Below are 22,297 nucleotides of genomic sequence, written 5' to 3'. Positions count from 1 at the left end.
CATCGCCGGGCAAGGCTTAGGGTGTAAGAAGACGGCGAGCTAATCTCCTTTTTATTCTGACCAGTGGACGACAGTCGCGCCGTAATTTCAGGTACGTAGATCATGCAAGGACATATTTCTACGGCATTGGACTGGAGCTGCTCACCAACCAGCATGTACAGACCGATGTGCCGTTGTTACTCTGACAACGATGTCGCCTTATCCTCGATGCTCTCGAGCAGCTTCTGACCGAGGCTGTGAACCGTGCAGCTTTGCTTTTTGGTCGAGCATATGATCAGTAGTCCATATAGCGAGGGTCTAAAGCGACGTGCTTTGTCCGGCACGCGGACCAATCGCCATCAGCCATCATGCCCTTCCCCAAGACCGGAGGCTGTTTTTTCTCTCGTCGAGGCTAGCCGGCATGTGTTTGCGAGCGCCGTAATTTAGACGCTTTCCGAAGTGTCCGCCTCCTTCCACGACATTTCCCCGCCAGATCTTTTCGCTCTCCATCGTGCCCTTCGCTGTGGACAACGCCTCTCATCTGACAATCCTCACGTTCCCTTACGCTTCTAAGCAGCAGCAGAAACACCACGACTTTTCGCTGTTCCAACTTACGTCGTTAGTTCATCTCGTGGGATATTACATTAAGCCGTGCACATTAGTTATATAAGGCACATGCCTCGCGGTACGTTTTCGTGCTTGGCAAACCGACCTGTCTTGCTCATGCACGCCTCCGGTGTAGCGGAACCGGTCGCATCAGGATTTGACTTCTCAAATCTCCCCACGGTTTCCCCAGGACCAACAGTTGCAAAGGATGGGGTTAAGAATAAACGCAAACAGACATTGTTGAGCTTGCTGGACGCGCTGCACGAGTTGAGCAAGGATAGTGACCTTGCTATCACGGGTGTGTAGTTTTTTGCCACCGGTTGAGCTATTCATTCTCATCGGCTGCAACCACTCATCAGGGAACAATCAACAACCTAGCTTCGAAGACGACAGAGATGTCCGTATGTACCTCATTCCACGATTACTCCCTCTAGTTCTGATCATAGTGCAAACGCGCTATATGAAGCTACCGTCGACGAGCACCTGCAGAAAGTTGGTGCTGAAGCTTTCAACAAATTCGAGAGGTACGGCGCGTCGGTCTCGCTCCCGCTCTTCTTCCCGCTCAATGCTCTCTTGACGCCAGACGCATCATCAGTCTCGATAAAGAGGCATGTCATATGACCGCTGTCTGCTCCGTGACGTAACCTTAACGTATTTACAATAGCTCAGAAACTTCGCCAATGCAGCTCGACAGCTAGGCAGCTCCGTCGGCATTCTCTCGTCCTCGTTTCACTTACGGGAGCGGCTCGCTCAGATCCTCTTTCTCTTCCGCGAGAATGCTGCAGATCTGTTTCCGAGGAAGGTTCAAAGGCAGCCGCACGAGAACGTCATGAACCCTAATATCCGACCGCGTCGAAAGGCGAAGAGCGTTCATACCACGAGCCCTACAATTCTTGACGATATCGACGCCGAGGATTTTCCGGATCAGCTGCAGGGACTAGCGGAAGATGTCATCACTTTCCTAGACTGTCTGAACGAATTTCCAGAGTTCACAGACGAAGGTGTAAATTCGTCGATTATATCTTTAGAGGGAGATTTAAAGGTACGTAATCCATGTTCATAGATTTCTTTTATCCAGCTGACGCTTCACGTAGTACTGGGCTTCTTGTCTGAGGGCCTATGAAGGTCAATTCAAATATCCCGCGGTACAACGCTACCTGCACGACCTCACGTCGGAAATGGGCGAGCATCTAGATAGCATTACCTCCTCATTATACATTTTCATTGAGATCGGTCCGTTCCCTCATTTTGTTCCACGTTATGCTGACCACCCTGATATCCGGCTTTCTTAGGTGTACCAACCATTCGCTTCGCGCAGAAGCATGCTGCGGCAAACCTGCTCAATTTATCCACCGTAGCGACATTCTTCAGCGCCGTCACCGCGACAACGATGCAGTTCTCGTTTGACATGACCGACGGTCCTTTGCAGAACAGCGTAAATGGCTTCTGGTTCACGTCGCTGGTATTCAGCATTGGAGCTGCAGTCAATAGCCTTTTGGGTTTGACCTGGAAGCAGGCTATGTACCGATCGCCAGGCCACCGCGTTCCGTGGTGGGTCCTCATCTGGATCAAGAGATCACCCCTCGTGTTTTTGGTACTGTCTGTCGCATGTTTCTCTATGGGTCTCGTCCTGTTCGCCTATTCGTCAGGACAACACCGGGTCACGTCGACAGTTACTACCGTCTTTTCAGCTTGCAGCTGTTTTGGCCTTGTGGCCGTATCGTGCTGGTTCGCCTCGGAGCGGATCATCTATACGCGACATAAGGGCGAGAAGTGGCTTGCAGACGTGCTATCTGAGACCAAAGTCCAGATGCATAGGCTTCCCGGCGTCGCTTGGGTCCTTACCGAACCGCAAAATGCAGCGCGGAAGGTCGCATTCTGGAGTCGCAGGCGCTATCACGATGCATCTGACTACGTGAGCGGGTTCGTGAACTTGCTCTCGGGTTGGATCAACCGGCTCAGGCGCCGGACGAACGACCTCGAGTCCGCAGACGACAGCGAACACAAGTCACCCATTTCGCGCCACTCCATGAGCCCAGAGCCTATGTCTCCCAGACCCCACCGTCCATCTGACGCGACTGCAACGGTGCTTACTCCTATCTCGGAACGCGCACCCTCCACTGTTGACGGCCTCGACGACCCTACAGTAGTAAACGACAATGGCGCGACGCCGCTTAACAGTCCCGCCTCAGCGAGCCCCGCGCGCAGACGGTTCACAGACGTTGTGCGTTCAGTGATGATGCTGCGCAGTGCGTCAAACATGACGGCGACGGCGACGGCGAGTCGGAAGCGGACGCTATCGAAGGAGAACGGCAAGCACGGCAAGCCCGCAGAACCGCCGGGCGTGCTCAAGAAGTCGCGCGTCGCGCGCCTAATACCCCGCCTGAAGCAGATGGAGGCGTGGCTCGACTTCAGCCCACACCAAGCGCTTGTGCGCCACCTCCAGTTTTCGCCCAGTGGGCGGTACCTCGCAACTTCGAGTTGGGATCGCACGTCGGTCATCTTTAAGATTGGAGAGGATATCGCTGTACCGGATGTCGTTGCGCCGCACAGAACTCTGGCGCATCCTCAGGGCTTCGTCGGCCAGGTCGCGTGGTCGCCGAATGGACAACAGCTACTCACGAAGATGAACCGGGGGATCAAGGTCTGGACTGAGGTGCGTGGGCGATGGCAAGACTTTCGCAGACTTGGTGCTGATGCGAACCATCTCAGGACGGCGTGTGCAAGAGGACGATCGATCGCAGGCAGAATGTACAGTCCATCGCTTGGCTGCCAAGCGGAGACGCCTTCTTATCAGTCGAGGGTGGGTACGTCACGAAACTGGTATGTCCCCATCAGCACTCTGCTTGTCGTGTTGTAGATGACAGACTTTCATTTAGGATACGAATGGCAATGTACGTTCATTGGAACTCGTTATCATATTGGCTTCTGGGTTTAAATATGACGCCATAGATTTTGGATCAATACCATCTGGAGCGCATGATTTTGCATGACGTTGCCGTTACTATGAACACTCAGCGAATGTTGTGCGTTGGAACATTGACTGCTTCGTCTGATGGCTTGCAGCCCAAGAAGAGCCGAGCCGAGAAGCAGATCATCGGTGAGTCACGCAACGCGCTCTTCCGGTCGCAAATGACTCATTCGCGGCAGTATACAACCTGGAGAAGAACGAGATCGAGAAGTACGTTTTCATACATGATCGTCCGCTAGCTATCTAGTTTATCGATGCCTCGTAGCCGTGTCCCTGTCCTCCATGAGGTCCGCGATATAACGATGGCTCGCGTGGGTGACGTAGCGTTGGTCAGCTATGAGAATAAGGTGCGCATGCCGGCTCTTCAGCCGCTTTCTCACGTCAACATTTGTTATCTAGGCACCCCCACAGCTCTGGAAACTCGATTACATCAAAGATGCTGCTCGTCTGTCACTTCGACATACGTACATGCCTAAGGTTACCGTCGATTTTGCGGGTCCTAGCTACTTCGGAGGCAAGGATGATGAGCTGGTACTGTGCGCTGGAAAAGGTAAGTCCTGCACCTTACTGCGGAGATGGACCTCCTGACGACGGGAGCGCTTGGTAAGCGGGCGATATTCACATCTGGGACCGAGAATCTGCGACCCTACTGCATCATATCCGTCCACAGGCGCTCGGCGGGGGCGACCTGACCTGCATCGCTTGGAACCCCTCGGCAGACCCATTCATGTTCGCGACAGGCACGCACGATGGCGGAGTGCACCTTTGGACAATACCGCCTGAAGGCCGCGACGGCCTACGCATGCTCGATGATGCTCAGAGTCGCGCAAGCACGCACCCGACGCCGACGCCACGCACTGCCTCACCAAACATCTTTGAAAACGAACTCCGCATGGAGAGCCCCTCGTCGGCGCAGGATGGACTGCTGTCGCCGCATTCGCTTGCCGTGCGATCTAGGTCGAGCTCAAGGGAACGAGAACGAGAACGAGAACCGAAGGTAGTGTTCCATCTGACGAACTCGCCATGACCTTCCCGGTCGCAACTGGATGACAGACAGAACGACTGACCAGACGATCGACTCTCTCGATGACCATACGATAGAAAGAGCCCGGCCTACCAGTGACTCATAAGTGCATGTACCATACTAATACTCAGCAACTTCTCTCTGTAGGACCTCTTGCACGCATTTCGTCGCATTTTGTACACTAATTACAATCATACTTCGTTAACGCTTAGACAAGTGTACATGCGTGCAAGAGCGTCGATGCAAGATATGCGCCCGCTGTGATTGTTTCCCGGTGATGCCGAGTCGGGGGATGCGCCCACACGCCCTCGCCGAGAGTACGTTTGTTTTTTACGTCGTGATTACGGAATTGCGGAGAGCGGCATGAGGAAAGAATGTCGCCTGTTCTCCCGTAAGGCTGTGGAGGCAGTCAGGGATGGTATTGCGCGAGTACTTGCCTCCCGTGTTCAGATCGCCAAGCTGAAATGCCAGCCGGGGCAAATCCCTGAGTACTAGTACTCTGCTTTGGTCACAAATGTTGAAACCTTATTGACGCGTAGCCTGTAGAGCGCGGTTTCTCTCCGTTCCTAATCCGGCGGTTGAGTCAACTTCTGCGCCAAGATCTGCGTTGGATGCCACTGTTATCTGCTAAGACTTTCGGGCTTTCGGGCTGTAAGCTCTGCTGGTGCAAAACTTCGGTTTCAAGGTCATTGCACAGCAATCGACCGCGGTAGCTTCGCAAATAGCAAGGTAGCGCTCCTCAATTAAGCAGACCACGAACGACGTTCCTGAGCGCCCGAACGCGCTGGCTGTCCGACTGACGCGTGGAGATTGGTCTCGTTTGATGGGGCGGTGCAGTAGCAATTGAAGGCGATCTACCCGGCCGCTCAATGCTTTGAGATATAAAAGGCAGCACGACCAAGTACTGCGGTGGAATCGAGCTGTCTTCACCCTATACAGGCCGACCGCAGACTTACTACGTCCGCGACGCAGGATGATTAACTGGGAGAAGCTCTTCGGCTCCGATGTTTGGCAAACGCTTTCTCCCGGCGATCATATAGATCTAATCGAGCTCGTAGAGCGAAAGTGAGTGCTCTGAATATTGCTTCAGGACCCGCGCTATAATAGAATTTGATTCTCAGCATATCAGCCAACATCGTTGCTTGCTCCGCGCTCAGTGAGTGCTGTCAATTTTGAATTTCGAAGGCATTTTCGACTGACATGATATGTCAGCATGGGCCATATACGACACTTTCCTGACAATCGGAAGGGAGTCTCGATATGTCTGGTCTCGAAAACCCGCAGCTACTACTGCTATTTATGTCGCAAATCGTTATATTTACATCTCAGTTGTCGTGCTGAACCTTCTCCAAGCCGTCTTCACGATGAACGATAATGTATGAGTTTGATGTTCGTCTTCTTTTGACGTCCTAACATGACTTTGCAGGGGTAAAGGCGCATATGCTTTGTTTGATTATGACGGTAGCCTGATTCAAGTTCGCCTACACAGTTGTAGGGTGCAAGGTATCGTGGGATTGGTAGTTTTTATGCTCGTATACATTTCACAAGCTGGTACGTCAATAACGCTAACATACACTTGCAAAGGTATGCTTAACAAGTTCCAGCATTCTCCGCTTTGCGATTGTTTGCGATTCGGGACCGTAGCCTCAAGCTCGCTGTCTTTGTGTTCAATCTGCACATACCACCGCTTATCCTCGATGTGGTGCGCTACACTATTCTAAACCCTTAAACGGTGACACCAAGTATCGCAGCTATGGTCCCCATACCGGATCCCGGACGCTTATCTTGCCATCGAATACTTCCCGGGATGCTATCTTATGTACAATAGTTCGTACATGATGTACGTACGTCTTTTCATGTTTCCAAATTTAGAACTCTGAGTAAGGATGAACAGAGGCAAGAGATCTCAGCTGGTGCTCTTGATCGCCTACTGATGCTATAGACCTCTAATAACAGCGTTCATTCTTCGACGTGCTATGACCCTCGCCACAGATATCATTGTGCTCTTGCTCACTTGGACGAAGACCTATCACATTCGTCGCGAAGTTCGGAGCTTTGGGATAAATGCGTCTATCTCAACGCTTCTCCTCAGAGACGGTAATTTTACCGGTTTTCTGGACCTGTGCGGTGCTTACATGCTTGTAGGAACTCTCCATTTTACGTAATGTCTCCATGACTTTGATTCAAAATGGTAGGTTGACCTGGCATACAGCGTATTCCTTGCCCTCAGCGTCTTCGACTTGACGATGGCGTCTATGCAAGTACGCAGCCTTCTCTTACATTATCTATATTATTCTCGCCTGACGTACTCGCCAGTCAACACTTCTTATCGACTACTCAAGCCTCTTCCTCCAAGTGTAAGCGCAGCAGAATTGATGATCCTATATATGGGCGGACACCTCATACGCAACCACAGCTTCCGCAGCATCACCGTCTGTCACTTCATCCTGCACTTGCGAGAGGTCTATCTCACAGGCAGCGACGAGAACACAAGCAGCCCGCTTGCCTCATCCTTCCTCCAATTCGCGTCCCACGCCATAGGAAACCTCGGCGCACCACTCGATCTTGCCTGCGACGACGACGACGCGGAGGATACCAAATGGGTCTCACGCAATCCTCTCGCCGTAGGGCTTCCGATAATGTCCGAGCCAGAAGAGCACGACGCACTGTATCAAGTGGCAAGGTGCGAAGAACAATTACTTGTATAACGCTAAGACAATACACTCAGCGCCAGTACATCCGCAGTACCCATAGAACCTCACTCCAGTCGACGCCCGAGATCAAGGATGTCTTCGACGACGACAAGTACGCACAGCGCTACCTCTTGCTTGTGAGGCGGAAAAACACGGGAGACGAGCTCTACAACGACATCACGCCTGAGACGCACTCCTTCCTCGTCGAAGAATGATATGGCGCGGTCTACACCAGAACGAAGGATGCTGATAATATACCTGTATGATTATCGCAACACGTCTCTGCTGCAATATATATATATATGTATGGAACAAACAAGAGCCCTGCTGTTGTCGCCTGCAGCCTGATGCGCGATGTACATCAAAAGAAAAGAAAACAAATATACGTAGATTGTCATGACTTGCAATTACTGCCGCCGCCTGTGCCTCTCGTTGGCGTGCATGTATCCCAAGAAAAAGAAAGGTGTCAACGATCGATGAGTACTTCCCTACTTTTTAGTTGTTTCACGTCACAATGCCAGAGGAGCCGTCTCGCCCCCTGCTTGCACTATATGCGCATTCGGCGACATCGTGCCCGCCGGCGGCCCGCCCTGCAGGGGGATCCGACTCTGCGCGGACAAAAGGCGCCGCACCGGGCGAAGACGGGTGCTCATCTTGTGCGCCAGCAGACTGCGAGCGAGGCTTGATCGTCTCCTTGGCGGGGTCGCACATAGGCGAGGGCCCTTTCGAATCCTGCCACGATGTGCCGCGCGAGCTCGGCGTCGGCGGCCGAGGGCTGATCTCGGTGCCTGTCGTGGTCGCGGTCGTCGAGGTACCCCCGCTAGTGATGTCGCTGTTCGGCGAGACCCCCGTTGATACGGCGCTCAAGGCCTCGCGGTCGTCGATGCTGCCACCACCAGCGCTCGCCTGGTCGATCTGGATCTCATTCGCAAGCCCGCTTGGCCGTGATGTCGCCGTCGATGACGATGGCGGCAGGAAGGGCGGGAAGTACTCCTCTGTCGGCTGTCCGCGTGGAGGTACAGGCGGGAAGTAGCCCGAATGCACGGGCGCGCCGACAGTCGGGTTTATGTACGGGTTCGCGCTGGACCCCGGGCCCCCCCAGAAGGCACCGGGGGACATCGCGACACCAGGAGAGAAAGGTGTATATGGCGAGAGTATGGTACCATGCGCGTGGTGTAGATGTACGACATAGCTACCAGGAGTCTGAGAGTGTGACTCAGTAGCACCGGTCGTGGTAGATGCCTTCTGGGCGGAGTCGGTCACAGTCGGACCAGGCGACGGCTGTGGAAGGAAAGTGAAGGGAGGCATGCTAGGGGTGATAGGTGGCAGTCCGTGCGGCGTCGGGATGCCCATCATGCCCATCATCATACCAGGATGATGTATTGGTGGTCCATACGGCGACACAGGTGGATGGTATGGAGAGAGGGTATGTGGTGACACCGGGAAGGCGCTAGCAGGGGGCGGTGGGGGAAGGGAGATGGGTCCTGGATGAGCAGGGTGCGCTTGTAGGGCATTAGAATGAGTCGATGTCGGGGAGGTCATTACAGGAGATGTAGCCTGCGTTTGAAGCTCAGACACGTTCGACTGCGCCGACAGGCCCGCAGAGGTGGAGGAGTCCGATTGTGAGTGGGTGTGCGTCTGCTCTTGTCGCTCAGAGATAAGAACTGGAGAGGGCGAGGTCGACTGGCGCGGTCTTGCGTCGTCCGCGGGTGTTGGGAACTGGAACGGTCCGACGTGCGCCCCCAAGTTGTTCCCGGACGGTGCTGCCCTTATGTTGAAGTTTGGTTGGAACTGTTCCATATCTCCGCCTTGATTCGTGCTCAGGTTGTAAGGGTCGTACGGAGTCCCGGGCGAAAAGTCGAATGTATAGGGCGGACGGTATGGCGGTAAGGATATGTGAAGAGTCTGCTCTTCCTGAGATTGGTGGGAATAGTCCGGGGTAATCTGTGAAGGGGATGGCGGGCGCAGAGTTGACTGCGAGTGCTGCTGCGTCTGCAGCAGCTGATGCATAGGATCAGACTTCGAACGGCTGAACGCTCCTGTAGGTTCGAGCCTGGTGTCATGGGCAGTGAACGCAGGCTGCGCTGCGTTTGGTTCATCTTGTGAATGAAGAAAACGGAAGGTTTGTGAATCTATGAGAGACCTATGTAGACTGAGATGTGCCGGACTGAGCGACGAGTCCTGCGCATTCCCCGACAGAGGTCGGTCGTGTTGATGTCTTGACTGGCTGTATTGCTGAAGTAGCACCTGCTGGGCCAAGTTGAATTGCCCAAGCGGCGATGGCTGGTGAATGGAAGGAAGTCCGCCATGCAGGTGAGGAGACTGGGGAGCGGACAAGGAATGAACTATTGGTAACGCGGTAACCGACGGTGCTGCAAACTTGTCGAAATGCACCTTCAGCTGGCGTCCATTGAATTCAAACCTGGAGATATCGTCAGCAAAACCAGCGGTGCAAGAATAGCGAGATGGTTGTCAATCCGACGAACAGGGATACTTCGGGCGTATATGGTCAGTCACAGATGACTCTGGTTAGATGAGCGCTAAACCCACCGAGTGGCATGTGTGACTGACCATATCCCGAAGCTGTGGTGGGAGAGGGCTATCCGACGGATTCGTCCCACTGGGGCCAGGAGGACCTAGGCGGGCAGGTCGAAGGATGGGAGGTCAGGGCGCAACACTCACCCATTGAACATTTTGACCGCTCTTTCTGCATCTCCTTCGGTCGCAAAACTCACTGTCCCGAATCCCCTCGAACGTCCATCAGGCCCTACACATGTCGGCGGAGTCAGTCGGAGAAGCGCCCATATAGAAGGAAGCCCAGCAGACCGAGTGCGACATCTGCGCGTAAGATCGTGCCAGCTTGCCGGAATAGGTCTTTCAAGTCTTGCCACTGTATGTGGAACGGCAGCTAAGGCGCATATAGTCAGTGCCAGAGGGCCGAGCGAGGCTGTGATCGGTGATACGCACGTTGCCAACGAAAAGGTTCCTACTACGCTCTCCACCCAGTCCTACGGGAGTCCCAGGGTGCTGCGTCGTCAGCAATGACGTGCTGGCATGGCTTCCGGTGAGCTGAGAGAGTAGCGGCGAGTGTACGGATAACGGCGATGTAGCACCCCGGGGAGAATTCGTCGATGGCGAAGCCAGCTTTCCTCCAAGACCAATGTGGTTTGGCAAGTTCGTGTTCAAGCTTGTGAGCTCTTCCGCGGGCGTCGAAAAGAGGGTAGGCGACGAGACGGTCGTTGTGGGTGGACGTGATAGTGGGCCTGGCAGATTCGTTTGCAGCTGGGGGAACGGTGTACCTGCTCCAGACGTCGTCCCCCCACCGAATCCCATCCCGACGCCCAGTCCCGTCCCTGTGCTGGCCCCCACCACCGAGTTGTGAAATTCCTCGCCCATCGCCGTGACGCCCATCTTGTCATGCCTGACCTCCAACGTCCGTGTCTGCCACACAAACCCATTGAACATATCTATCGCCCTCCCGGCATCTTCTGCAGACGCAAGCAGCACCGTGCCGTATCCTCTGCTCCTGTTGTCAGGCGCTAGAGAGACATCCGCTCGTAAGACCGTACCCGCGCGTCGGAAGAGATCCTTTAGGTCTTGCCAGCGCACGCGATACGGTAGATTGCCGACGAAGAGCTGAGTGCGCGTGTCTCGTGGGGGACGCACGGCAGAGTAGGCGGCATGCGGGGATGCAGACGTGGCAGCCTGTATGACTGCATCGATCTCATCAGCTGTTGGCTTGGGTGGGTGCATGGGCGCGTTATTGGGGGTGACCGAGGTCGAGAGAGGGGATGTTGAATGAGGCGAGATGCGGAAGTTTGGGTCCTGCTCGCAGCTTCAGCGATTCAGGTGAGATTCAGGAAAAACAGACATACGAAGGAGTTGGTGGGCAGGGCCATCGCCGCTGCTGCCACCTGATTATTTGGAGCAGAGCTGGGCCGGGTAGAGACAGAAAGCAATCGTGTAGAATTGTATTTTCTAAGTTTTGCTCGTGACCCGCCAGTGTAAAGAGCACGCGAGTGTCTTCGTCAGAGATGGCTATCGACCGATTCCTCCAGAGATTGATTTTCCGGCCTAACGGGCGCTCCGTTGCGAAGGCTTGAACAAAGTAGCCGAGGAGGGGTGAGTCGTCGTCGAGCGCAGCGAGCGGGTAGTCGGGCGGTCTCCCTCGTGGCCGTCGCGGTCGTCGTCGGTGATAGCGTCGTGAGTAGTTTCACGAATTAATTTCGCTCGTTAAGTGGGTTTGTCGCCGTCCGGAGCTTCTAGGCACGGGATGGTAAGAGTCAAACCACAAGCCGACGGGGTCCGAACTCACCTCAGCGGTAATCTCTGACGTCATACAGCAACTCGGACCTCCCGTCGGCGCTCCGGCCACTTCCCGGCACACCGGATACCAAATAAAAATAAAAGAATACGATTTTGGGGCTTGTCTCCGAACGCGAGGAGGGCTCTTGCGTATCTAGCCGACTTGTCGGCTGCATTCCTCGCTGTGTTCCTCATTTTCGAGACCCTCGCTGCCGAGTCACGCTGTCGAGTACGAGAGTCCCCTAACAAGCAGTTTTTCAGCGTATTGCCTGATGAATGTACCATGCATCCGCCTGGCCGCTGCTGGCTGCTTTGTCCCACGCGAGAGGGTCCATATGACTACTTGACGTGTTTCCAACGTGTCTTTCCGGCGCATGGCAGTAGGGCACCGGAATGTAAGGCCGACGACTCCCATACCACCCCTGAAACTCATTGAGCCCTTCTATCGCATAATGACCTTCTAGCGCGTACATACCGACGTATAGTGCAGGCTCCCGATCAATTCCAGTCTTGGAGACGCTTGAGCTCGTTTCGTTTGGTCTCCTTGCCCTGTCGATTTCCTCTGGGGGATCATTTCTTTAGGAAGATACGGCGAGAGGCGTGGGCGGTCGACCCGAGTACCAAAAGCCTAGGCCATTTTCCCCTGTCTTCGCTCGCGCTGCACTGTAAGGGCTTTGCTCATACACCCCGAGTCTCTCTGCAATTCTCATTCGCTCTTGACCGATTTCCGTTATACACCTAGCTCAACACATCTTTTGGCTCGCATTGCTGGCAGTAGTTGTGTGTTGCCTTCTGCGTTATTCACTCGATCGCGTGCAACTATAGGCACTGTACGACGGGCTGTGCTCTCGTGCTCATCTTCATCTGCGTTACTCGGTTTATCGGTTGGTCAAGCGACTCATTCACGCGGTGCTGCGAGGCCAGGAGGGTGCCCATACAATCCGTACCCTGTGGTTCATATGTGCACGTAAAACCGTGAAGTGGTGGTCGCGGCGTTCCAATACACGTCATCCAACATACGATACCGACCACCCCTCTTATTCACTGGCCATGGCACGAAGTCCATAAGACAATGTCGCCAGCTCGGCATTGAACACCGTGGCTCTGCTACAGCCTCGCTTGCCCTGCACGACAGACGGTGCCGGTGAGAGCTGGTGACTGTTTCAAACTGTACAGCTCACTCCCACGGGCTTGTGAGCTTGTTTCTCCCGGCCGTCGTGACTCGCCCGAAGTTTGCAGGTCGAACAGAAGTTCGTTCAAGTCTAAATGTATTCAGGGGAGCTCTCATGACCGCACACTACAGTACGAAAAGCTCGCAAGTGCTAGCAACGCTACAACACAACAAACGGTGGCAGGACGACTTTGCACGCGGAGGGAAGTCCCCGGTGTCTTGACCCGAGCCGACGTGCTACTCCCGGTGTCTGCGTTTCACGTATCCTCCGTAGTCCGTACGTGCCGCCAGAATCAAATCGGCGTTGCAACGTGCTGGGCGATCTGCATCAGTGTCAGTGGCCAGTGATAAGGACAGTGGCCCATTCGTTAACAACTGGTCTGTGTTCATTATCAAACCAGTCAATAAAGCTGCCATCATGAACATCCTTCTTAGGAATATTCTTGCGGTCACGCGTGTGTATCCAATGGAGTTACGCCTTTTCCCACTCAGGTGTGTCAACCAGAGCCACGGATGACCTCACCGGGCGTGAAGATACTTATAGCTCGAGTTTTCTCCCCCTACGCTTGATACACGACGGCCATCTTGTGCAGGCTTTCCTCTACAACGCTCCGCTGTCCGTCACTACGATACATCTCGCCTCTCCGTACAGCATATTTCGCCAGCAGTAAAGCAAGCATGAGCACAGGCAGTGCGCTTCCGCATCAGCATACAGCGCTCCAGCAGCACCATACCGACGCCGAGCAGCGCGAACACGCGACGCGCGACGCGAGCCAGTTCGACTCTCGGAAAGTACCGGCAGAGTCAAATGGGTCGTTCAACAGGAAGGCCTCCACCTTTAGGAACTGGATCTCCCAGGACGGCCAGTTCAAGCCCGAAAAAGGTCGGCCGCCAGTTGTGTGTGTTGTTGTCGGCGTCCGCTTGATATTGGGATAACTGTAGGACGCTACCACCTCTACGTGACGTACGGATGCCGTATGTCTTTCCAGGATGTGCGATGAGGACGCTATTGAATTTCCGTCGTAGCTTGGGCAACCCGTACTCTGATTGTTCGGAAGCTCAAGGGCCTCCAAGACATCATTCGTAAGCGTGTATGTTCCCCACTCCTGTTTTTACTCTCAAGTCAAATCAGCGGTGACTGCCGCCGTGCCACGCATGGACGCCAATGGCTGGCCGTTTGCCAACGTTGATCCGTTCCCCGGGTCAGACGAGGATCCCCTTTACGGGGCAGGCCACCTCAAGGACCTGTACCTCCGTGTACAGCCCGACTACGAGGGCAGGTATGCTTTGTGGTTACCTGTCATCTCTCAACTTCTGCTGATGAGCAATGCTAGGTTCACTGTCCCGCTCATCTGGGACAAGCAGCAGCATACGATCGTGAATAACGAGAGCTCGGAGATTATTCGCATGTTCAACAGCGCTTTCAACCATCTCCTGCCTCCCGACCAGGCCAAGCTCGACCTCTATCCCGAGTCTCTCCGCTCTGAGATTGACAGTCTTAACGAGTGGGTGTACGACACTGTCAACAGTAAGTGTTCCGCAACAAGAAACCTGTTGGTAAGCTGATGCCCAATGTGTCCATAGATGGAGTATACAGGGCCGGCTTCGCGCAGACGCAGAAGGCATACGAGGACGCGGTCCTCGCACTCTTCGAGTCGCTCGACCGCCTCGAGGGGATCATCGCCAAAAAGGACTATCTTATTGGCGATCGACTGACCGAGGCAGACGTGCGCCTCTTCGTCACTATCGTACGTCGTTCCGCACCGCATCGTTTTGCGCGCTCTATCTGGTGTTTAACATTTACATGCAGATCCGTTTCGACGTCGCGTACCACACGCACTTCAAATGCAACATCCGCAGCATTCGTGCGGACTACCCTGCTCTTCACCGCTGGCTGCGCAAGCTCTACTGGACTGTTCCCGCGTTCAAGGACACGTGCAACTTCCAGCATATCAAAGCGACGTACTATAGCATGGGCAATGTAAGCCAACTTATATATGATTCTATCGGAACTGACGTTGAATTTGCATCCCGACAGATCAATCCCTCCAAGATTGTCGCCGTGGGTCCGGTGCCGGATATCTTACCACTGTAGGGTGGAGCAAAGTCGGAATATTAATGTTGAATACTATCGATGTATAGGCTATTGTGCTCGTGTTATCTCGTTTCACATGCGCATATAGGATATGATTCTTTTGTCGCGCAGGTAGCAAGGCAAGTAGCTACCGCGAAGTGTAAGATTTGGCCCGAAGTGCTCTAGGCGACCCGGCTAGAGACGCCGAACGGTCACGTGACTGTCGTCCAATTAATGGCATGCTTTGCGAGTTGCGAGTTGCGACCCAGCACCACACCCTCATCCCATTTTTTATACATGTATCCACCTCCCTCTTCTTTTTCGAGGCCATAAGGCGCCTACGCCTTGCCGGGTATACTCCGCCAAGTTCTCGTTGCTGCCATAGACGACATCCAGCGTCACGCGCCTCCAACGCGCCTGCCAACACTCTGCATTACACGTAACAACTCACTATACGTGAAAGCAGCACGAAGCATGCGTCCAAAGGATACGATAGCACTTTCTACGTGTGCTGATTTACATCACCATAATTGACGGCGTAGATCAATCGCCCGAGCGTGTTGTCCAGCCATGCACTGTTGCCTCTGTAAAACCGAAGTCTTGCAAGTTATATCATGAGTTGCTTCTTTGGTCAATTGGCACCAATTTGTTTGAGCCTTCTACATGCCTCAATGAACTTCAAGCCGACTCGGAAGCTCCAAGCCTTCGGATGTTAATCTTTCAAGCACTAGCCATTAAGATGGCGATGATGCATCATCACCCCACCTCCATGAGGCCTCTGGAAAAAGTGCAGCAGTGCAGCAGCGCCTCAAGACTTCGCACATCATGGCAACTGACATCATGACACTTGCCATCGCTCTTCTTTTCCCAAGCCTAGCAGCTGCCAACCTACCCTTTTCCACATACCACTTATGCCACTCCCCAATTTCAACACTGATCACAACAAACCAACGGGAGGCTGGCCTCAGGTGCGTCCCCTATCTTGCAGCTCTGAGGCTCTTACTCAAAGTCCAATTTTTGTAAAAGTTCTCTGAGACCGCCTCCGGATGGGAGGCCATAGAGAGGCACGTGATAAAGCACGACACTGCGGAAATGAGGGATTATGCAGAAGACATAGACACATTGCTCGTCTTCGTGTGTTCACCGACCTTTGCGCTGCCCGATGAATTGAACTCACCAAATGTGTTCTCTAGGCTGGCCTATTTTCCGCCATTCTAACTGGATTCATTGTACAGACATATCCGATGCTCACTGAGGACGACTCCGTTACGACGAACCAGCTCCTCGCCTTGAGTGTATCTGCGCGGCTCCGTGCTACTAGTACCATTGTTCCATCCACCATGAATTCCACTCTTTTCTCCCTCCTCGACACAGCACCGTTCGTTCCGTCCACAGCTGTGCGGTCAATCAACATACTCTTTTTCCTGAGCCTGATATTCAGTCTCGCCGCTGCGCTGTTTGGAATCCTTGCTAAACAGTGGCTTCGCGAGTATCTCAAGTGGAACTCTGCACTACCTTCTGCACGAGAGAATGTGCTCGTGCGGCAGGTTCGCATTGAGGCTTGGGAAGCCTGGAATGTCGCCGCTACCATCTCATCCATTCCCGCTCTCCTCGAGCTTGCCATGGTCCTCTTTCTTACCGGTATCGTGGTTCTTCTCTGGACGCTCGATGACATCGTCGCGAAGGTTGTCACTGTCTTTGCCGTATTGTTCCTGCTTGTGGCCTCCGCCTTCACCGTCCTCCCTATCTTCTTCACACGTTGCCCCTACAAGTCACCAACTGCATGGGCATGCGTCTCTGCATATTACGCCATCACAATTATTCCCGCATACTGCTTCGCAATTGTGAAGTATCACCGGCACCTCTTGTTCCGCTCCTGGCAGAGATTCTACCGTCCCATATTAGCAATTCACATGCGAGAAACCTGGGTCCGCTGTGCCGCTACCTGGCCGACCTCTTGGAGGGAATGGGACCTTCAGAGCTGCAGAGATATCAGTCCAAAACTCGATGGAAAATCTTTTGATCGAAATGAAGTTCGAAAGGCTGTTTGCAAGATACTCTCGGAGATGTCTCCTTGTCCATCACAGCTCGAACAGGTGGCAGCAGACGCAGTCCTCAAGGACATTTCCGAGACCTCTTACCTTGTTCGCGCACTTAGTTGGGTACAACAATCGTCCCAGGACCCACGCACATTGGATTTTGTGAAACAGTGCATTGAGTCTATCCATCCTGAACCACCGTCTGCACTATCGACGTTCGACTTCATCGATGCCGCGGTTAACGTAGTGGCGACCCGATGCGTTCTTCTCGCCCTGCAGGAAAATTTGCTCACGCATTCGCATTCGGCACTGCTCCATGGCTCAGAATCTGCGCTCTGTCTACTCAGGCCGTTTCCAGGAGAGTAGCCTATTCGTCCCTTCCATGTGAGTCATATCCACGGACAAATGCTTGTGGCCGACCTGCGGCGTGTTGTCGCCCGAGGAGACACCCTGGCTCCTGCGGCAGCAGAACTCTCGGCAATCTTACAGCACGTAACCATAAGCAAAAGCTGGAACTACCACGAGGGGGGAAGGGCTGTGTTGCGAGATAAGACATGCACATGGTACCAAGAAGCATTACATGCCATGATTCAGGTTCAATTCCCACCGCAGTACCAAGATGTCCGGCTTTCTGTCTTCCAGGAGGCCCTTCGTCAAGGCCGGCTCGTGGTCACCCCGGCTAAGACACTAGGTCCGTGCTCTCATGTTGCATTATGCAGGCTGTGATATTCAATACCCGAATGTACAGAACTTCATGATGGCGAGTCCACAGCCGCAGATTACGAAGCACTACTGCTCCGCTACTTTGTCGAGAATCTCAGGGTTGACAGCACTAGCGACGAATATCTTGTTATGATCTTCGGTGCCGCAATTGGCTGGCTCGAACGAGAGACCTCTTTTGGTGATATCACCTCCGCGAAGGCGATTCTGGAGAAAACGACCACCACCATTGAGGAATTCCTTAACAGACTCATATACAACCGAATACGCCGCATAGACATTGCTTTCAGGTTTGAACATCGTGATCTAAAATTCCTGCTCGAGAGGCTGTATCGAAGGCACAGCGACCTATCACGGCTCAATACCACGGAATTCCGACTACTGATGCACGCCTTCGAGATAGCCTTCTACAAGCTTTCGGTGCCATCCATCTGGGCCATGCTACACTACATTCTCCAGACGGCACACGCAGAAGTCACTACATGTGAAAACCCTACTTTCAGGTGGCTGTCGCATAGCTGCAGCGGCAGCGCCGCCACTGACTTCAACGAATGCCCGTTTCGCAAAGACGACCCGTATCGCATACCCATGTCTGCGCCGCTCAACGCGATACAGCTCAGCCCTACCACGGCTCTTACCCGCGCTGCCTCCGGCGCCGCACTGGGAGATGACACTCGTAGGACCTTGCACGACAGCGTCGCGAGTGTGGTGCTGCCACCACTGGCCGGCTCGGCCATTCTCGAGAGCACGGACGGCGCCGACGAAAGCGCGCCAGTGATTCAGGAGTGCGAAGATGACGTAGTCGCTCTGCGTGAGATGCCGGGTATAGGGGCTTCAGGGAGGGAGCGACTCGAGCCGTAATGACGGATTCAGTATTGGTGAGGACGCGAGAGCGGTAGGAGATGAGGCCATGTAGGGATTGGCCCGGGAAATTTCTTGTCTGGCGCAGACACCAGATGCCGTTCGTGTAAACACAACTTTCTCGTTGATTATTCGCTGCATTACTGGACAGATATGCGAGCTCGAGTGGAGGAGCGCGGGTGTACATGTTATTGCCGAGTCCCAAGTAGCAGATGTTCAATACTTCGCACGCAAGTGTGAAGTCTCAAGGTAACAGAGACGGAGGGCCCCGTTCGTGTTCGTACCTCAGAATCCTATGGTGAGTGCAGCAGAGCGAAAGCGGAGGTGGCGTACGGTGGGCGCTGCAAGAGCGCAGAAGTTGCCGCCTTAGATGCTGCCCGTACGGAACCGTGGGCTTGAGATCTGAAGGGATTTGGGGACGCTCTGAGAGTCCTGCGCTGCCGAGTGCGTGTAACTTGGAGAATGAACCACAATCCATGTGTAAGTTCGTGATCTGGATACTCGTGAGGGCATAGTGACTTGGCGTCGTCAGCACCGTGGGGGCGCTCCAAGGGACATAGGGACAACAATTCGTGAAAGTTCAACCGCCGGTGTCGGTGCATAGTCACGACTGCACCCTAGAGACATATTAATACTCCGGTCTGAAGCAGCTGCCAAAGCGCCACGCACCGCAGCTGGCCAACCCCCGCAACCTCAGCCAATGATTCTTTGCCAATAAAGCCTCAACGCAGACCGTCTCCCGTCATTCCGCCAATTTATTTTTCGAAAATATTGCCCACTTCCCTCCCTAGAAATGGACCAGGCCGTGGAAAGCAGCGAGATGGAAACGCATCCGAGTCGGCAACTGGTAGAGTGTTCAGAACGTCAATGAAATAAGCCAAAGCAGACGGAAACAAGCCGTGTACATACCGCTCAAGCTCAAACTCCAGACCTCCAGTTGTAAATGCAGGCCTGCACTGTTGCGAGAGGAGAAGAGTGGCAGGTCAGTCGCGAGTGGGCGCTCTGGAACGGAGATCTCGGATTGAGTAGGCACGTGATGTTCACAGTTCGGGGTCACGCCGACGATCCTTTTAAAAAAGCGCTCCACAAATTCCGCCTCTGAGCGTGGCTGGATGCAATGTGAGTACTGTGAGTGCTGGTACAACAGCAGAGCCGAAGTCAGCATGCCCTTACTAACAGAAAACACGCACGCAAAGGCCATGAGTACGGCCCAGGATTCGCGCCCTCGGAGAACAGCTTGAGGTCATGTTCCTGGCGTAACGTGTACGAAGGCGGTAGCACGTCTGCTGTGCGCAGTGCCTTGGAAATAGTGTTCGGATCTGCTGCTTAAATTTTCACGAGCAAAACCGGTGGATCGGTGGAAGCGGAGGCAGGCCCGAAGTTTCTGCGGCTTTTGCACCTGCCGCGCGTGCTTCAAGAGTCCAAGTATCCCAAGGACGGCAAGGGTAGGTAGATGTACCCAGCAACCGCAACACGAGGCTGAAAAGTAAATGAGACATTCGTAATTGCGATGCGCACCATATTTGTATACACTGATGTAATTCGGAAGACATGGGACATTTGGGGATAGGATAATCTGTATTAGCATTCAGCACATGCGCTCCTGTAGAATACCCAAAATGCAATAGACGTACCGCTATGCGAGCGACGTCCTGAACCGGCTCAGCATATGGGGCAGCACCGCCGGCGCTTGGTGTCGGTGTGCATACATAACGCGTTCATAGGCCCTAAAAGAGAACTTTGAGATCGCCTGTACTGCGCATGTCCACCACGAACTCCTCAATGCACGCTTGCGCAGGCCAGAGTGCCCCTCGAAGCTTCTACAGCCCTGCGTCGGCATATCTGCCGCCTTCAGCGCCGTTCGCTGAGACGTGTGTCGCTGGTCAGCTCGTCGAGCTTTCAGGGCAATCCTTCAGCAACAACTTGAACGGCGCGCGTGTCTTTGCCAGCTTGACGACACAGCTGCCAGCGATAAGCGTCCTGTTACCGCCTCTAGGTGAGCTCTCTTGCGGCGCAGTACATAACTGCCTAGCTTCCGCTGACGCGGATCTGGCATCGACCTTGCTCGTGGAAGGCCGCGAGGGAGGCGGGACGAACGAGAGCGCCTCCCAGAGTGAGGGCGTGCGACCGCACGGAGCAGTCGGCACATCCGGTGCGCTAGGTGTCTTGTGGGCATACGACGGCGTTGAGCGACATTCGACAAATACCACGGCCGAGACACGCTCGCACCCCGAGCCGGCCGGTATGGAGCCGCGCCGAGGCGAGCTCGTCGCGGGCACAAGCTGCTCGCCGCTGGCATGTCGAGGCTTGTTGCGGTGTCTGCGCAAGGCGAAGGAGGTCGGCTTGCAAAATAGTAATGCGAATGGCGCAATCTGTCGTGAGCGCCATCCATCCGTGAGCTGGGGTGGTTTGCTTACCGAGCAGACAGACGTCTTCATCTACCACGCCTACTGCGACAAGCTTCCGCCGCCGCCCTTCCCGTGCGTTCATGAGGGGCTGCCACCGGACGTCGACCGGAAGCGGCCCTCGGTCGATAGCCGTGCTCTCTTGCCGCCGGTGGTCAGGCCCTGCCCGTGTCCCCGCTGTCGGCGCATGCCCCGGCACGCGAACAGCTCTCCCGACACAGACGACCCCTCCGCTAGAAGTGACGCGCAGAACCTAAAAACGCGGCTAGCTATTCGGTTTCGACAATCCCCGCGGGCTCACAACGACCAAAGCCTGGTCCATGACGCGGGTGTGCTCGCGCGGAAGTGGGATGGCTGTGAATTCGACGCCGCGCCGTTCAAGCGCGTGCACAGGGTATTCGTTGCGCTGTAGCACGGGAATGGTGCGAGCCTTGTGTACAGTGCGTTGCGAGCGAAAGCGGTCGCGTGGAATCCTGGCTCGCGCTCCAGAGGAGTTGTGGTGTTTTCATCGTAGCGTAGGCTCACCTTCTCGCTGTGACATGAATAGAAACTTGTGCTCATTCCGTCTGTCAAGTGTGTGTGCCACGTCTCATCGCGTTGTGGCGTCAACCACGGCTACGGCGTCCTAAGAAACGGCAGAGTCGGACGGAAGCGAACAAGGTGGTGGCGGAGACGTTGCGCCCTGGGGAGCATGAAAGCGGTCCGACGACGTCGGCGGAGACTACGTGAGACCTGCGCCGGTCACAGTCGCCCACAAAGACCTACAAAAAGCCTGGGGAAATCAGGTTTGCGATGATGTAGCGTTGGTGCCCCTTGTTGAGGCAAATGCGCGCGTTCCCGGCCACCCATTTGCCGGCTCTAATATCAGCGTCTAACAGCGGCACAAATGCCTCGCCGCAGAATTGCCTCGGCCGTCTGATGCCTCTGCGCGAGCTATATAAGACTTCCCATCCCCAAAAATGCTTCTCTTCCCCCTCCCCTATCCGCCACCTTCTCAAGGCTTCTGCCTCGCCGTCGTCGTCCTCTGTTTCGGGCTCTGCGAGGCCTGACGCGGCCTTGCCCCCACCAGTTGTACAGGAGCCTGAAAAGGGTCTTGCCGGGAACTTACGTGGGATGCCACATCTAAGTTCACTTGGTACGCTCCCATCTTGTTGCCAACTTACTTTGACATCCAGGTCGTTGCGGACAGATCTCCTGTTGCTCGTTGCTCACGTGCACGTCATGTTCAGTTCGTGCATGCCATCAGACCAGCCGCGCCGGGCGTCTCGTTCGAGCCGATCCGCCGTCGTCGGGCTTTCGCTGCCTCTCGCTGCTGAGCATCACCTCACAAACATCTCGCTTGCATACATCGCCCGAGACCTCCCGGCAGACTCCTGTCGTGCCTTTGGCGGCCCTAACGACGGAAGGATCTTGCGCGGGTGCTCTCCCGGACGGGACTTGTTTCGTCGT

At 54.5% G+C, this 22,297-nt stretch overlaps 9 protein-coding genes across 9 annotated transcripts in view; 6 read left to right on the top strand and 3 right to left on the bottom strand.

Annotated features, from left to right (window-relative positions):
* Positions 1-122: 122 nt before the first annotated feature.
* On the top strand, positions 123-5,188 carry PHACADRAFT_206381 (uncharacterized protein). The gene is made up of 15 exons (XM_007392766.1): positions 123-664; positions 722-883; positions 945-986; positions 1,052-1,109; positions 1,169-1,193; positions 1,250-1,627; positions 1,680-1,818; positions 1,878-3,241; positions 3,298-3,408; positions 3,465-3,479; positions 3,538-3,685; positions 3,736-3,766; positions 3,822-3,903; positions 3,956-4,106; positions 4,165-5,188. Exons 1-15 carry the CDS (start codon positions 655-657, stop codon positions 4,581-4,583), a joined length of 3,135 nt encoding a protein of 1,044 aa, XP_007392828.1. The 5' UTR covers positions 123-654; the 3' UTR covers positions 4,584-5,188.
* A 365-nt stretch (positions 5,189-5,553) lies between these two features.
* On the top strand, positions 5,554-7,488 carry PHACADRAFT_158552 (uncharacterized protein; the record flags this gene model as incomplete). The annotated part of the gene is made up of 11 exons (XM_007392765.1): positions 5,554-5,645; positions 5,702-5,736; positions 5,793-5,891; positions 6,057-6,131; positions 6,185-6,282; positions 6,332-6,420; positions 6,523-6,721; positions 6,793-6,831; positions 6,897-6,937; positions 6,997-7,263; positions 7,335-7,488. The coding sequence occupies 11 exons, from the start codon at positions 5,554-5,556 to the stop codon at positions 7,486-7,488; spliced, it is 1,188 nt and encodes a 395-aa protein (XP_007392827.1).
* A 125-nt stretch (positions 7,489-7,613) lies between these two features.
* PHACADRAFT_251140 (uncharacterized protein) lies at positions 7,614-8,687 on the bottom strand (the record flags this gene model as incomplete). The annotated part of the gene is made up of 1 exon (XM_007392764.1): positions 7,614-8,687. A coding segment is annotated over exon 1 (298 nt), but the record flags the coding sequence as incomplete, so codon positions are not given.
* A 1,264-nt stretch (positions 8,688-9,951) lies between these two features.
* On the bottom strand, positions 9,952-11,026 carry PHACADRAFT_91047 (uncharacterized protein; the record flags this gene model as incomplete). Its single annotated transcript, XM_007392763.1, has 3 exons — positions 9,952-10,040; positions 10,100-10,181; positions 10,508-11,026. 3 exons carry the CDS (start codon positions 11,024-11,026, stop codon positions 9,952-9,954), a joined length of 690 nt encoding a protein of 229 aa, XP_007392825.1.
* A 1,958-nt stretch (positions 11,027-12,984) lies between these two features.
* Positions 12,985-14,911, top strand: PHACADRAFT_251136 (uncharacterized protein; the record flags this gene model as incomplete). Its single annotated transcript, XM_007392762.1, has 10 exons — positions 12,985-13,127; positions 13,185-13,241; positions 13,343-13,632; positions 13,692-13,724; positions 13,776-13,832; positions 13,882-14,029; positions 14,084-14,277; positions 14,334-14,497; positions 14,560-14,730; positions 14,788-14,911. Coding segments are annotated over exons 2-8 (880 nt in total), but the record flags the coding sequence as incomplete, so codon positions are not given.
* Positions 14,912-15,734: 823 nt separating this feature from the next.
* On the top strand, positions 15,735-17,570 carry PHACADRAFT_206377 (uncharacterized protein; the record flags this gene model as incomplete). The annotated part of the gene is made up of 3 exons (XM_007392761.1): positions 15,735-15,791; positions 15,850-15,957; positions 16,017-17,570. The coding sequence occupies 3 exons, from the start codon at positions 15,735-15,737 to the stop codon at positions 17,226-17,228; spliced, it is 1,377 nt and encodes a 458-aa protein (XP_007392823.1). The 3' UTR covers positions 17,229-17,570.
* Positions 17,571-18,170: 600 nt separating this feature from the next.
* Positions 18,171-18,443, top strand: PHACADRAFT_158547 (uncharacterized protein; the record flags this gene model as incomplete). Its single annotated transcript, XM_007392760.1, has 1 exon — positions 18,171-18,443. The coding sequence occupies one exon, from the start codon at positions 18,171-18,173 to the stop codon at positions 18,441-18,443; it is 273 nt and encodes a 90-aa protein (XP_007392822.1).
* Positions 18,444-18,512: 69 nt separating this feature from the next.
* Positions 18,513-21,591, top strand: PHACADRAFT_251132 (uncharacterized protein). The gene is made up of 8 exons (XM_007392759.1): positions 18,513-18,727; positions 18,777-19,060; positions 19,113-19,287; positions 19,353-19,551; positions 19,621-20,019; positions 20,078-20,785; positions 20,861-21,321; positions 21,374-21,591. The coding sequence occupies exons 6-7, from the start codon at positions 20,226-20,228 to the stop codon at positions 21,258-21,260; spliced, it is 960 nt and encodes a 319-aa protein (XP_007392821.1). The 5' UTR covers positions 18,513-18,727; positions 18,777-19,060; positions 19,113-19,287; positions 19,353-19,551; positions 19,621-20,019; positions 20,078-20,225; the 3' UTR covers positions 21,261-21,321; positions 21,374-21,591.
* A 646-nt stretch (positions 21,592-22,237) lies between these two features.
* Positions 22,238-22,297, bottom strand: part of PHACADRAFT_251129 (uncharacterized protein) — a 4,509-nt gene continuing 4,449 nt past the window's right edge. The window contains exon 14 of the mRNA XM_007392758.1: positions 22,238-22,297. The gene's annotated coding sequence lies outside the window, so the exon portion shown is untranslated.

Source organism: Phanerochaete carnosa (genome assembly GCF_000300595.1).
Source record: "Phanerochaete carnosa HHB-10118-sp unplaced genomic scaffold PHACAscaffold_3, whole genome shotgun sequence".
NCBI lineage: Eukaryota > Fungi > Basidiomycota > Agaricomycetes > Polyporales > Phanerochaetaceae > Phanerochaete > Phanerochaete carnosa.
Note: the sequence above shows the minus strand (reverse complement) of the source record. Positions and strands in the feature narration are given on the sequence as shown.